An 11764-nucleotide genomic window follows, 5' to 3' on the forward strand; every position below is an offset into this window, starting at 1 on the left:
GCGGTGTGGTGAAAATCCTAGTGAGCTTCGTTGTTAGGGCTGTATGACACGAAAGCAAGTTGAAAAGAAACTTTTTTAAAATTATATTGGTTAATTGAGCAGAACTAAAACTATATTAAAATATTTAAGAATTCAGATTAGTGATGTAGTTAATATAATAATAGTTAGGATGTCCTAGTGTGAGAACAAAATATGTTAAATGTTTGTGCATATTTTACTTAAAATTAAAACAAATTAAAAAGTTACCTTACCTTTAAATCCAAATATTTTGTAATATTTAAGTTAAGTTGTACGTTAAGCAAGATTTTAATCACCGATATATTAATGTATAGTAAAACACATTGTCCCTTTTTGATATTTAAAATATTATTTATGTTAAACGTTTTTCAGTTTAAAATGTCATATTTTTGTGTTTTGCATTATTCATTTTTGTTAATTTCACTTTTGTTATTACTTTTTGTTTGCAAAACTACACACGTACATATGATGTAAATATATTAGTCTGCATTGTAAAGCCTTTACATAATACATATATATAGAGGTGTATATAATATTTAATTCTCCTTTTAGATGTAAATTTTATTGAACCAAATGTTTTTCTTGCGTGGTACGGAACTCGATTGCGCTTTACGGCAATTTTCCAAATATATATATATTTATTTTTTTTTTTGTGTTCTTTGTTCAAGTCTAATTAATACATATCAGTTGTGATTCTTTAGTTCTTTTTTTGTTAAACAAATTTAACACAAAGTTGAAACGCACTACAAGAGACAGACAGAAAGATCCGTTAAAATACGCAACTTACAACTCTTGTTTTATCTTTTCGCATTTTTTTTTTCTCTTGTATTTTTGTGTAAATATGATTTTGACATCTTTTTGGTTTTTCTCTCTAGGAAAATATATGGTAGGTATATGTTTGTATGACACCATTTGCTTAGCTTAACATTAAGACAGAATAAAAAGAATCAGGAAAATATCTCATCTGGTATCGTTTTGCGTTTTATTGTGCTTATCTGTGTGTAACGAGGGAATTGCTGTGGGTTTAATGGTTAAGGGGGGGCGTTCGTCACGACATTCTTTGTTCAATTCCCCAGCTCACAACTTGGGATCGTTTCGATCTCTCGCGAGGATTGGATATATGTAGTTCATCTGGATAGGGGAAACCTTTCAGGGGTGAAAAGCCTATATTATCTACTTAGTGGCGTTGGACCAGAGTGTGAGCTTATCGCTCAACGATAACTTTCGTGGCCAGTTTATACATATTTCATTAGATAATACGTTACAAAATAGTCTGTATAAATATCTGTGTGAACCCAAAAGGTGTATATAGATTTATTGGATTATTGACGTGGGTAATGCTTGGTGTTTCGGGAAAGATGATCCAGTGTGAGTCGTTTTGTTCGTTGTGTAATATACATGGCTATACATAGATAATGCTAATTGCTGAACAGTTTAGCTGGCACTAGACTTGAGTAGACTAAAAGTGAAATTAATAGTATCTCGGATAGTAAGTGTTTTGAACGCTTTGCGGTTCTATCGACATGTTTCGGAATTTGGAAACTCCAGTATTTTTTCTTTTCGTTTTTTTTTTTTTGGGACCAGTGAGAGATAAAGTCCGAAGCATGCTCCAGATGGATTTTTAATTTAGTCATAATTTAGCAAACACTTTTAATACAGGCATGCGTGTATGAGAGTTAAAACTAAACGCACATAATTGCAGTTTTTTAGGCTAGACACAGAACATTCAGCGGAACCATCTGAAGCTGCCGTGGATCGACTACATATATGTATATATACAGATCTATATAAGCTAGCAATTCATCGGGCTGCAGTTAATAACAAACAGAGTGTGGGCGCTAATACAGTTTACACAAGTGAGGGTCTAGATAACGTAGCATAGTAAATAAAATAATCACAATTTGATGCTGGTTTCTGCGAGTTTTTGAAACTCGCTTTAAATTAAAACTAGGGTAAGGTTTCGATTTCGATCGAGCCGCTGCTGCTGCTGCTGCTGCTGCTGTTTCTGCTGTGTCGGATGGATCTTAATTTGAATCTGGTGGCCATGTGGTCATCGCCGCGTCGAGCAGGCCCAGCAAGTACATGCAGATCATCGAGACGAGGGTCAGGCTGAACACCATGGCGAACATGACGATGCACACGGGCCAGCATCAGTCCGTGGCTGTCTTTCGCATTATCTTTCTGGCGAAGCCGATGGCCGTATCTCAGAGAATCTCACAGCAGCGGCAATAGCGTGGTCGGTGTCCGCTGGTCACAGCCGGCGGCGTTCCGGGGGCGAAGTAGGCGTGCACCTTGATATTTGGTAGATGGTTCTGCGAGGGCATACATATTATATGTACCATTCGAATCGATGAAATCAAGTTGCTTTATATTACCTTCAGCTTGCGTATGGCGGTGCGGGTGATAAGCTGACAGTCGAATAACTCGATGCGCTGCAGATTGTGGCAGGACACCAAATGCTCTAGCGTTCGGTCGGTTATCAGGGGGCAGTTGTCTAGCTCCAGCACGGACAGAATTTCGGCAGCACAGCTGCCAGTGGTGAGGTGTCGAATACCATCGTCCGTAATCAGCTCACAGTGCGATAGGGTCTATTGAAAAGCCACGAGGTTAAATAGTGTTCATTGATCGGGGTTGCTTGAAAAGTCTACCAATTTCTCTAAGCTGGGACAGCCAGTGGCAAGATGAGCCAACGTTAGGTCTGTAATCTGGCTGCACTCCTCCAGGTCCATTCGCTCCAGATACTTGCAGTTTCGCCCCAGCGCCTGGAAGCCAATGTCCGTGAAGTTGCGACACCCGGATACCTCCAGGGTGTTCAGTAGATGATTGTGCTGCGAGAGGGACAACAGAGTGAGATCGGTGAGGTCCGCGCACTTGGACACGCACAACTTCTGCAGCTTGTGGCAATTGGCGGCCAGTTGGCGAATCGATGAATCGGTTATGGTCTGCAAAAGGCAAATGATTCTAAAATCGTATTGTCATTTAACTAGATATCGTGTATAAACTTACCTCGCAGCTGTGTAGATTTAGCACCATTAAATCGGGACAGTATTTGGCCAGGCACATTATGGCATTGTCGTTTATTTGTTTACAACCTTTACTGCTGAATTTGCGCAGCTTGACGCAGCCACGAGCCAGCGCCTCCACACCATTCTCGGAGATCAGGTGGCACCAGGACACGTTGATCTCCATGAGATTCTGCGGGAACAACCCGATAAAGTATGCTTATATCGTATGGATTATGCAAGTAAACCTACTGGACAGCCATCGGATAAGTACTTCAAGCTGTTGTCTGTTATGTTGGAGCACGAGTGCAAATTAATGGCCGTTAGCTTGGAGCAATACCTGCTGATGGACTGTGTGGATATATCGGTTATCTTCTTGCAATCCGACAGATCTAAGTGCTCGATATTGTGGCAGTGGTTCGCTAGAGTTCTGAAATACATACACAGTTATCGGATTAATGTGCTTTCGTGTGCATAGTGGCTTGGCCAGATACTTACCTCACGGACTGATCTCCCACCGATTGGCAGCCACGCAGCGACAGTGACTTGAGAAAACCGCGACATCGCTGCGATATATTCTCAATCACTGGACCCTGTTTGCATTAAATGTGTATTAATAATACATTTTTTAAAATAGGTTTTATTAAAATAAGTATGCCCACTAATCTCTAACCATTAGATGCCCCACGCTCACCTCGATATCACGTTGAAAGTCGAATAGATTGATTTTCTGCCAGCTGGAACCGTCGAGGGCCAGCACGTTCCAATATTTGCATACCTGTGGCATGAAAAATTCATTAGTGGCGGAAAAACGGAACGCCCAAAATGGGGCGGGCATTTAACTTGTCCCAGTTCATTTACCTGTGCACAGCGGCATAGTGAGACAACATCCAGGTAGGAGAAGACGCGCAGCAGTACCTCCTTTGGCAGTTGTTTGATTAACTCATCGTCCAGTTCGGTGGCGCCTAGGAATGTTTGCTGAAACGGACACAACATGGCGGATGAGTGATGGAATTACAAACGAGCACACATGTTCACTTTCTATGGCTGTGAAGTTCGCAATCGGAGATGTGATGGCTAAACAAAATCAACTGACTGATTCCACGAGTGGTCCCAAAATTATAACATTCATGAAAACCAATAAACTGAATTGAATTCCGGAGCAAAACAAATTAATTAATGGTGGAATCTTCGGGGCACGATAGATATAGAAGGGAAAAAAGAGCGACAGAGCGATTCGAGTGGGTTTCTGAGTAGGTTTCTTGAGCTGTATGTACAAAATGCTGGATCAGATGATAATATACGACCGCTGAAGTGGGAAAAAATGTCTTCGAAGGTGGTAAAACGATAGGTGTTTGTTTGGCTTGATCTCGTGGTGATCATCTGTTTTTTGTTTTTTGTTTTCAGAATTGTGTTTTCTTACGGACTGATCCTCTGACTGATCTTGAGCGCTGCCGGCCATGTTCCTTTGCTGATCAGCCAGGCCAACGTCCGGTGTGGTCGAGGAGCTCAAGGAGCAACTATCGCTGCTGCTCTCCATGATCTTGGGGTTGATAGATACCGCTGGTAAGGGGTTAATCACGGGCGTGGCACTGCCAAATGTGGCCGAACGCCAAATGGTGCTGCAAAAGCCGCTAATGATGTTGCTGCTGTGATTGTTGTTGTTGTTGTTGCTGCGGCTGCTGCTGCTGCTGCTTGGAGGAGGGCTTATGTTGCTGCTGTTGCTGTTACTGCTACTGCTGCTGTGTTGTCTGCTGTTGCTGCCGCTGCTGTGTTGCCTCGTGTTGCTGCCACCATTACCATTCAGTTGTAAGCTCGGATTGTGATTGTTGCCGTTGTTGTTGCTGCGATCTGTGGCACTGCTGACGGCCGTGCTGTGCGTTTGGCTGCTGCTGCCACTGGCACCGCTGTTGCTGCTGAAACTGGCGCTGCCGCTGATGCTGCTGCTGCCGCTGGGCGGGCACAGCAGCTCGATGCTGCCACCGGCGCCACCGCTGTTGCTGCTGCTGCCGCCGCCATTGTTGCTGCTGCTGCTGCCGGTGCCGGTGCCACTGGTGCCGCCGACCTCCATGACGCCCGTCTCGGCGGAGCTGGCAAACATACTCGGTTCTTATCTGTTGCCTCTGCCGATTCAATTAACTCTTCAGCACACACACTCTCTCTCTCTTTCTCTTTATTTTCACAGCTGGCGTCGTGTGAACGCTCGATTAAATTATTCACAAATTGCGTCTTCAATACGTTGCTCCCGGCTTTTCAGCGTTGCGGCAGCGCTCTTCTGCTTATTTTTGGCTTTTGAGTTTTATTATTTTCTAAATCACTTACTGCAACAGGAACTGGTTGATTTGTCCGAAAATAAAACCGAAACGGCGTCGTTTTGCACGTGAAAAATAGAACAACAGTGGAATTTATTACGAGACTCTCGACACAAAACAGAGTTTCGGACATCAAGGTTGCGATTGGGCTTTAATTGAAATGCGCACACAACTTTAAGCTCTTTTGGGGAGCCGGATCCCCACCCTCGCCCCAATCACCCACCGCCCACTTGGTGGCATTCAACTTAAATGAAAAGTCATCAAAGGCAATTTAAAAAAGGCAATCGATCGAACGTGTGACGAATTTGAGCGAAGCGCGAACAAGAAATAAGTGTGGGTATAAATAATAATGACAATTACACTGGATTCAACTGATAACCGAAAGAAGTACCTATAAAACTGGGCATATTCCTTATTTAAAGGGTTTCGTTACTTTTGCATAATAACATCAATAATGCTAATAAAACTCAATTCCAAAATAAGACATCAAAGTTTTAAAAATTGTATTGCATATGAGGAAGGTGTATAAGTAGGTCGAATTCAAATATATTAAGTTATACACCTATTTAGGTTAACAATAAAAATTCCTTTCATTGTCAGAAGTACTGCAAATGGAACAACAATTACAGAAGTGCTATGAACACAATAAAAGTCGGTTATAAAATTGCTGTTTCCACAATTGTAAACGACATTCATATGTATGAGATTCAAATAAAGCGATTGAAGGTCCAATAAATTATTGATTGCAACACGTATTTGGCTAAATAAATACATAGGAATATTCATATGCTCATATTCAATTAGACCATTAAAGGATGACAAACTACTATCAATTTGTGACAAAAACACTTAAATTGACCTGAATTAAATCAGGCCGAAGTATTATATCTCAGATGCGCAGTGGTGTTGGGAAAATCAGTGGTATGCATAGGCTTATTACTCAATTGTCCAATAAAATGGTGTAAAATACTTTATATTTAATTTGTGTGACATTCATTCGAAATTGATATATGTAAAGTATATTTTATTATATTTCTTATTGACCAAGGTTATGGGACAGAAGTACTCTGGAAATATGTGGTTAAGAGGTTTAACATGCCCCCCCCTCCCCCATCACTCTTTTTGTTTTAACCACAGTTTTGTATCACTTCCAAGGCGCCATATCTTTTGCACGTACTTATGCAAATTCAAGTGCAGCTGAGACCCCAAATAGTTTCGACTCAATTCGCTTCAAGTGATGGCAGCGACAAGTGCAAGGCATTTCGCTTGATTGCTGCGTTTTGCATAGTTTATTATTTATTTGATCATGCAACACATGGCGTATACGTAACCAAGCTGAAACAGCTGACGGAAAAAAAGAAGAGCAGAACAAAAAACGGGTTGGAAAAGTGGGCGGTTGGTGCGTGTGGAAAAAAGTAAACAAATTACAAATTCCCAGTCGGGCATTTACTTTCCAAGTGACCTCGAGCAAAAAAAAAAAACAACAAGAAAAAAGGAATAATGCATCTATAATATTTGTTCGTGTCTGTATCGTTTGTTATGTATATAGGGAGCCCACATGACAACAAATCTGGGCTGCATTTTATATAAGCCATGGCCGGGTCAGCTGGCCCACAAAAAGTTGAGAGTTGATAGCACTGACAGACAAGCGTGCTTCCGTTCTATATATTCGTGGTATATAGTGTACAAGCTATGTATGTATATATGTATGTACATGCATGTAAGCAAGGTCAGCGCATAGCGAAAACTGGGTCAGCATCCAAATCGGGTTGCACTCAATATGTCTTTTTTGTCGATAAATATAGAAATTCATAAGGGGTAAGCACAAGAAAGCATTCGCAACACGAGGACGTCTTTAAAAACAGTCGAAAGAAAACTCGAAAGCTGGCAAACTATATACACACAAATAACAAAACAACAGCTGATGACACGCTGGTGGAGAAAATCCAGGCGGAAAAGCCCAAAACAACTGGAATAGCCAATTTGCACATCACAAAACACACTTTCAGTAACTTCGCCAGCAAACTTTGCAAACAATTCGCCCTACCATTTGTTTATATTTTCAGCTGGGCTTGCGTGAAATAGATTTTCTTTCGATTTTTCCTCAGCTGCGAGGAAAAACCGTGTAAATGCAGAAACGCGAGACACGAAAAGCGAACGAGAGCTGCACTTTTCGCGAGACAACATCGATGACAACAGAGCGCCGAATGAGAACTGAGTGAAGAATCGAGAACGCTTCGCGGCCGAAGCTCCAGAAACAGCTGTCCCACCAGCACTCTCCCTCTCTCTTTGTTTCTCTCGCGAAAATGCAACGAGGGGGCGGGGCAATGCACCCACACAATGGCCGTCAACACAAAAAGCCAGCTAAATTGTCTCAATGAGAGCGAGTCTTTAGGCGAAAGAGAGAGTGCAAGTAAGAGTAAGCTAAAGCAAAGAACTTTAGATGCCCTTGTCCACCTACTTGAACCTTAAGGCAGGGTCAATCGAAAAACGAGCCGAAGCCCATGCAAAATCGTTTTTTAGTTGCTGCTCGGATGCATTTACAAAATAATATGTAAATACTGGTTTTTCCTACCAGTATTTTGGCACAAGTTTAATCAAATCTTTCTATATGAAATATAATACTTTGCTTTATTTATTAGGATGATAAATGATCTTTTTATTTGTATTAAATTTTATTTTAATATATGTTGATTTATAATAAAAAAAAAAATTTATACAGATACTATTTATTTATCATAAAAAAAAAAATAAATTGAATCTAATTTCTTTAAATAAACCCACTAGAAACACTTTGAATTCTAAAGGAGATACTAGGCAAGGAACCAAATGGTAGATAGGGTATTGGCATTCCCAATCGAAGCTATAAATCCCTTGGATTCCTCCCCATTCTCTGCAATTTCGTAAATCTGCAAGGGTTGCAATGCTGCCAGACTTTGTGGCAATGCTCGTCAGCTGTTTATCGGGCAATCTGTTTACTCTCGTTTGTTATTGGCTTTTGGCGTTTCGTTCTAGATAAGTAAAGTACTTAATGCTGAATACCAAGAATGGACAGTAAGTAAGCCCCAAAATAAATAAGCAATTCGGTACGATTAAAGTATAGAAGAACGTAATTAAAATGAGTCTTCGTTTCCATTTTTGCTCTCTTCTTTCCCAGCAATTAAGATTTGTGCACAGAAAGAAATTTTTGTGTTGGAAATATTTTAAATTAAGACTACCTTTGCGGTTTACTTTAGAGCTTGGTTCTCGGTTCTCGGTATAAGGATACTTAAACGTAGAAAATCTTCTCTCCGTGTCTAACGAATTGGAAAATTCCGTTCATGAGCTGCTTTACAGTTTGCTTATTTACTTTGTGCTGCACTTGGCGAAGAATTTCCAATTTGTCAGAAGTCCTCACTTCGCAACTGGTCATTACTCGAGTTTGATGGCTAGATGGGGTGGTTTTCGGGGGAGGGAGGATGGCTTATACTTGGGGGTCTGTTGTCAGCGAGTTTATTGCACTTTTGTCGCAAGACAAACATATAACTTTCGAGGGAGGGTGAGACATTAGCCACTTACACTTTTAAAGGCTGGGCAAACTCCCCATCGCTCCGACAAAGGCGATGACTCCTGCGTTCTTCCTCACCATATTCCTAATTCCTGACTTCAAACGAAGGACAAAGAACCCGCCTTGCCATAAAAATAAACGAGATGCAGTCTATTTTATTGGTGGGTTTGCGGCAGACGGGGAAATTGAAGTGACTGACTAACTGTCTGGACGGGCAAACAAACGAAAAAGCAACAGCGCGCCATGAGCTCGGAAAAATCAGAAAAGGAAACCCCCTTCAACTAACAAAGCCAAATAATATTCCTTCACTTCCTCGCTTGCATTTGGAATTCTAAATATTTACGAATGAATTAAAAATGTTATCGCTTTAAAGGTCATATTAAGAGGTCATGGAATGGATTTAATTTTATTTTGTAACTAACTTACTGGTTTCTAAAGCACTAATACCTATGCTTGAAATATATGCTTATTGCTTCTTTGCTGATTTCTTATCATGCACTTGAAAGACTTTTGAGATTTCAGGGTTCTCGACGTATACGAATTAAAACTAAACAAGGAAATGATATCTGAAATGGTGGAGGTCATAAACCCCCTTCAGAAGTTGTTTTATAAAACGTCACAAAGGAACCAAATCTGAAGGAAAAAGCAAAGCTATACATACGAATTCAGTTATTTGTTATAACAATATGATATTCAAATTTTCAACAAGGAATATGAAATATTGAAATAGTTCTATAAAAACCAATAACCAATAGGGAAATTGTGCAAAAAAACTATTCGATTTATAATTATAAGCAATAACCCAGCACAGATTGAGATGTTTAGAATTTAGTATTAAATATATCCCAAATAGAGTATAGAGGAAAATCTGTCAAAATTTTGGAATGACATTGTGCAGCGCAAAAATCCCCAAAAACAACTTAGCGGCGAGACTTTACGATCGGATCGTAAACCTGCTCGATTACTTACATCGAATCGATGATGATTGCGTCCCGAATTGGTCATTTTACGTGTGGATATATCCAGAGATCCAGATCCGAATCCAGAAATGCAGTTTGCTCCTCCGCCGTTTTTCTTTTTCCTTTCCCTTTCGCTCACTCCTCGGTGCCTCCTCTCCCACGCTTTTCGATATTCTTTGTTGTTTCGCTCTCCTTGTGCAAGCGAACTTTTGAGTGCAAGTGTGTGTGTGTGGGAGCGAGAAGGAAATTATGCGTCGTTTGCTATTGTTGTTCTTCCTCTACCTCCTTCTTCGCTCTGCTCAGTCCACTGTTTGTTTGTTTGTTCTTGTTGTTTTTGCTGCTGCTGGTAGTTCTTTGTTCTGATTGCGTTGTAATTGTTGATTGCACTCAAGCGACGTAGTTGCTGTTGTTGTAGTGGTTCTGTCAGTAGTTGTTGTTATTGTTATTGCGAAGAGAGTAATGATATCGGTGTTTTTTGTTATTGATGTTTTTTAGTTATTATGATTATGTTTTGCCTACATCACAAGAGATCTCGGTAAACTGCATTTGGTGCAGCTACTCCGATATTGGCATTATAAAAACAAAAAACAACGGCAAATCAACGACTCGCTGCGTAATGCGTAAATACGTTTTTCCCGTTCTTGCATCTTTTTCTCTGTTGCCTTTGTGCAAGTATTCGCTTGCCCGTTCACCGCGATCTTATAGTTCTAGTTTTGCCTGCTTTTTTCCCGTTTTTATGTAATTCGTATTGCAATATTGCACTACCGACGAAAGGAGAGAGCACAAAAACACAAAAAGTATTATGTGTGACCGTTCGACGCACGCAAAAACTTGCACATATGTCAGAGCAATCAGCCGTTAGTGTGACCTCATTTGGGTTCTAAGTATGATTAATTATAAAGCAGTATGATATGTTAGAAAATATATCTTCCCTATAAAAGCTGTAATAAATTACTTCTCTTTCCCCAAGCTTACTAAAATTGCAATGGAAACTGTTTAGTGAACTGGTTCCCCACATATTTTCACTAGTCTGGCAGCTCCATCAGCTGTTCACAAGATTTTATAATTCTTCACGCCGCTCATTTCGTGTTTTTCCTGGTCTATTGCTTGTGATATTAACCGAAAATATTAATCAAGATGTGGCCAATTGTTATGGCTCTAATTAGGCGTAACGCCGTTTACATCACGTTGCCCATAGCCGGCGTTGTGGGTTTTATTGGCTATAACATAGAGAGTTGGATATCTGACAAATACACCCCATACAGTCGTGAGTTTTTAAATTGCGAAATGGAATTTCATTGCTAAACAAACTCGCATATCTCAAATCTCCAATAGCATCCATACAAGAGTTGCGCGCTAAACGGTTGACAGAAGAAAGTTTGAATACAGATGCCGCTAATGTGGAAAAATTACGACTGAGTAGTCCCGTACTGGAACGCAACCTCTCCCCGTCGCTACAGCCCAAGGCCTAAACATATACCATGATTTGTTATCAAAATTAGAAAGTTGTTACCAATAAAAAAAAAAGATACGCCAAAAATAATGACATGAACTAATCATTTCATCCCTTGCGGGGATCGAACCCGCGACCTTTGGATTAGAAGTCCAACGCGCTATCCTCTGCGCCAAAGGGACAGGTGGTGGACGGCTTTCCAATGACTCATACGAGCTAAGGGGAGTTCTAGCAGTTGCAAAACGGATAAAACAGCTTTCACTCATTTTTTATTATTTAACAAGTACATCATATGATCCATCGATGCCTTGCTCAAGAATTAAGAACATCTTTTGTTCTCGATGTAGAACATTTACGGATTTAAGTTCTCGCTAGCCTGCCTTGTATCATAGCCTCGGTGGCGCAGTTGGCAGCGCGTAAGTCTCATAATCTTAAGGTCGTGAGTTCGAGCCTCACCCGGGGCATGTAAACTT

The 11764-nt window shown here is 40.6% G+C and overlaps 2 protein-coding genes and 2 non-coding genes across 10 annotated transcripts; 2 read left to right on the plus strand and 2 right to left on the minus strand.

Annotated features, from left to right (window-relative positions):
- Positions 1–510: 510 nt before the first annotated feature.
- Positions 511–10650, minus strand: CG9003 (uncharacterized protein). Of its 7 annotated transcripts, none has more exons than NM_001273971.2 (10): positions 10358–10650; positions 9849–10241; positions 3882–3998; positions 3715–3798; positions 3519–3613; positions 3273–3450; positions 3025–3213; positions 2667–2960; positions 2394–2606; positions 1302–2330 (listed from the first exon to the last, which is right to left on the minus strand). In NM_001273971.2, exons 2-10 carry the CDS (start codon positions 9882–9884, stop codon positions 2169–2171), a joined length of 1368 nt encoding a protein of 455 aa, NP_001260900.1. In that variant the 5' UTR covers positions 9885–10241; positions 10358–10650; the 3' UTR covers positions 1302–2168. The 7 variants fall into 6 exon arrangements, with proteins under 7 accessions (NP_001260902.1, NP_001097271.1, NP_001260900.1 ...); NM_001273973.2 differs by having other exon boundaries at positions 511–2330; positions 9849–10258; NM_001103803.3 differs by having other exon boundaries at positions 9849–10258.
- Positions 10651–10890: 240 nt separating this feature from the next.
- Positions 10891–11373, plus strand: CG34228 (uncharacterized protein). Its single transcript, NM_001103804.2, has 2 exons — positions 10891–11105; positions 11174–11373. The coding sequence occupies exons 1-2, from the start codon at positions 10976–10978 to the stop codon at positions 11308–11310; spliced, it is 267 nt and encodes an 88-aa protein (NP_001097274.1). The 5' UTR covers positions 10891–10975; the 3' UTR covers positions 11311–11373.
- A 27-nt stretch (positions 11374–11400) lies between these two features.
- On the minus strand, positions 11401–11473 carry tRNA:Arg-TCT-1-1 (transfer RNA:Arginine-TCT 1-1). The gene has a single exon. It is a non-coding gene; the product is annotated as a tRNA-Arg (tRNA).
- Positions 11474–11682: 209 nt separating this feature from the next.
- Positions 11683–11755, plus strand: tRNA:Met-CAT-1-1 (transfer RNA:Methionine-CAT 1-1). The gene has a single exon. It is a non-coding gene; the product is annotated as a tRNA-Met (tRNA).
- The last annotated feature ends 9 nt before the right edge of the window (positions 11756–11764 follow it).

Source organism: Drosophila melanogaster, chromosome 2R (assembly GCF_000001215.4).
Source record: "Drosophila melanogaster chromosome 2R".
Classification (NCBI taxonomy): Eukaryota; Metazoa; Arthropoda; class Insecta; order Diptera; family Drosophilidae; genus Drosophila; species Drosophila melanogaster.

Excerpts from the sequence above, each read along its gene's own strand:
- CG9003 (NM_001103801.2), bottom strand. The coding sequence starts at position 5,121 with ATGTTTGCCAGCTCCGCCGAGACGGGCGTCATGGAGGTCGGCGGCACC. Across the intron at positions 3,614-3,714 it reads ACTTTCAACGTGATATCGAG|GGTCCAGTGATTGAGAATAT; the intron begins GTGAGCGTGGGG and ends TAATGCAAACAG. Across the intron at positions 2,331-2,393 it reads CCGCCATACGCAAGCTGAAG|AACCATCTACCAAATATCAA; the intron begins GTAATATAAAGC and ends ATGCCCTCGCAG.
- CG34228 (NM_001103804.2), top strand. The coding sequence starts at position 10,976 with ATGTGGCCAATTGTTATGGCTCTAATTAGGCGTAACGCCGTTTACATC. Across the intron at positions 11,106-11,173 it reads CAAATACACCCCATACAGTC|CATCCATACAAGAGTTGCGC; the intron begins GTGAGTTTTTAA and ends AATCTCCAATAG.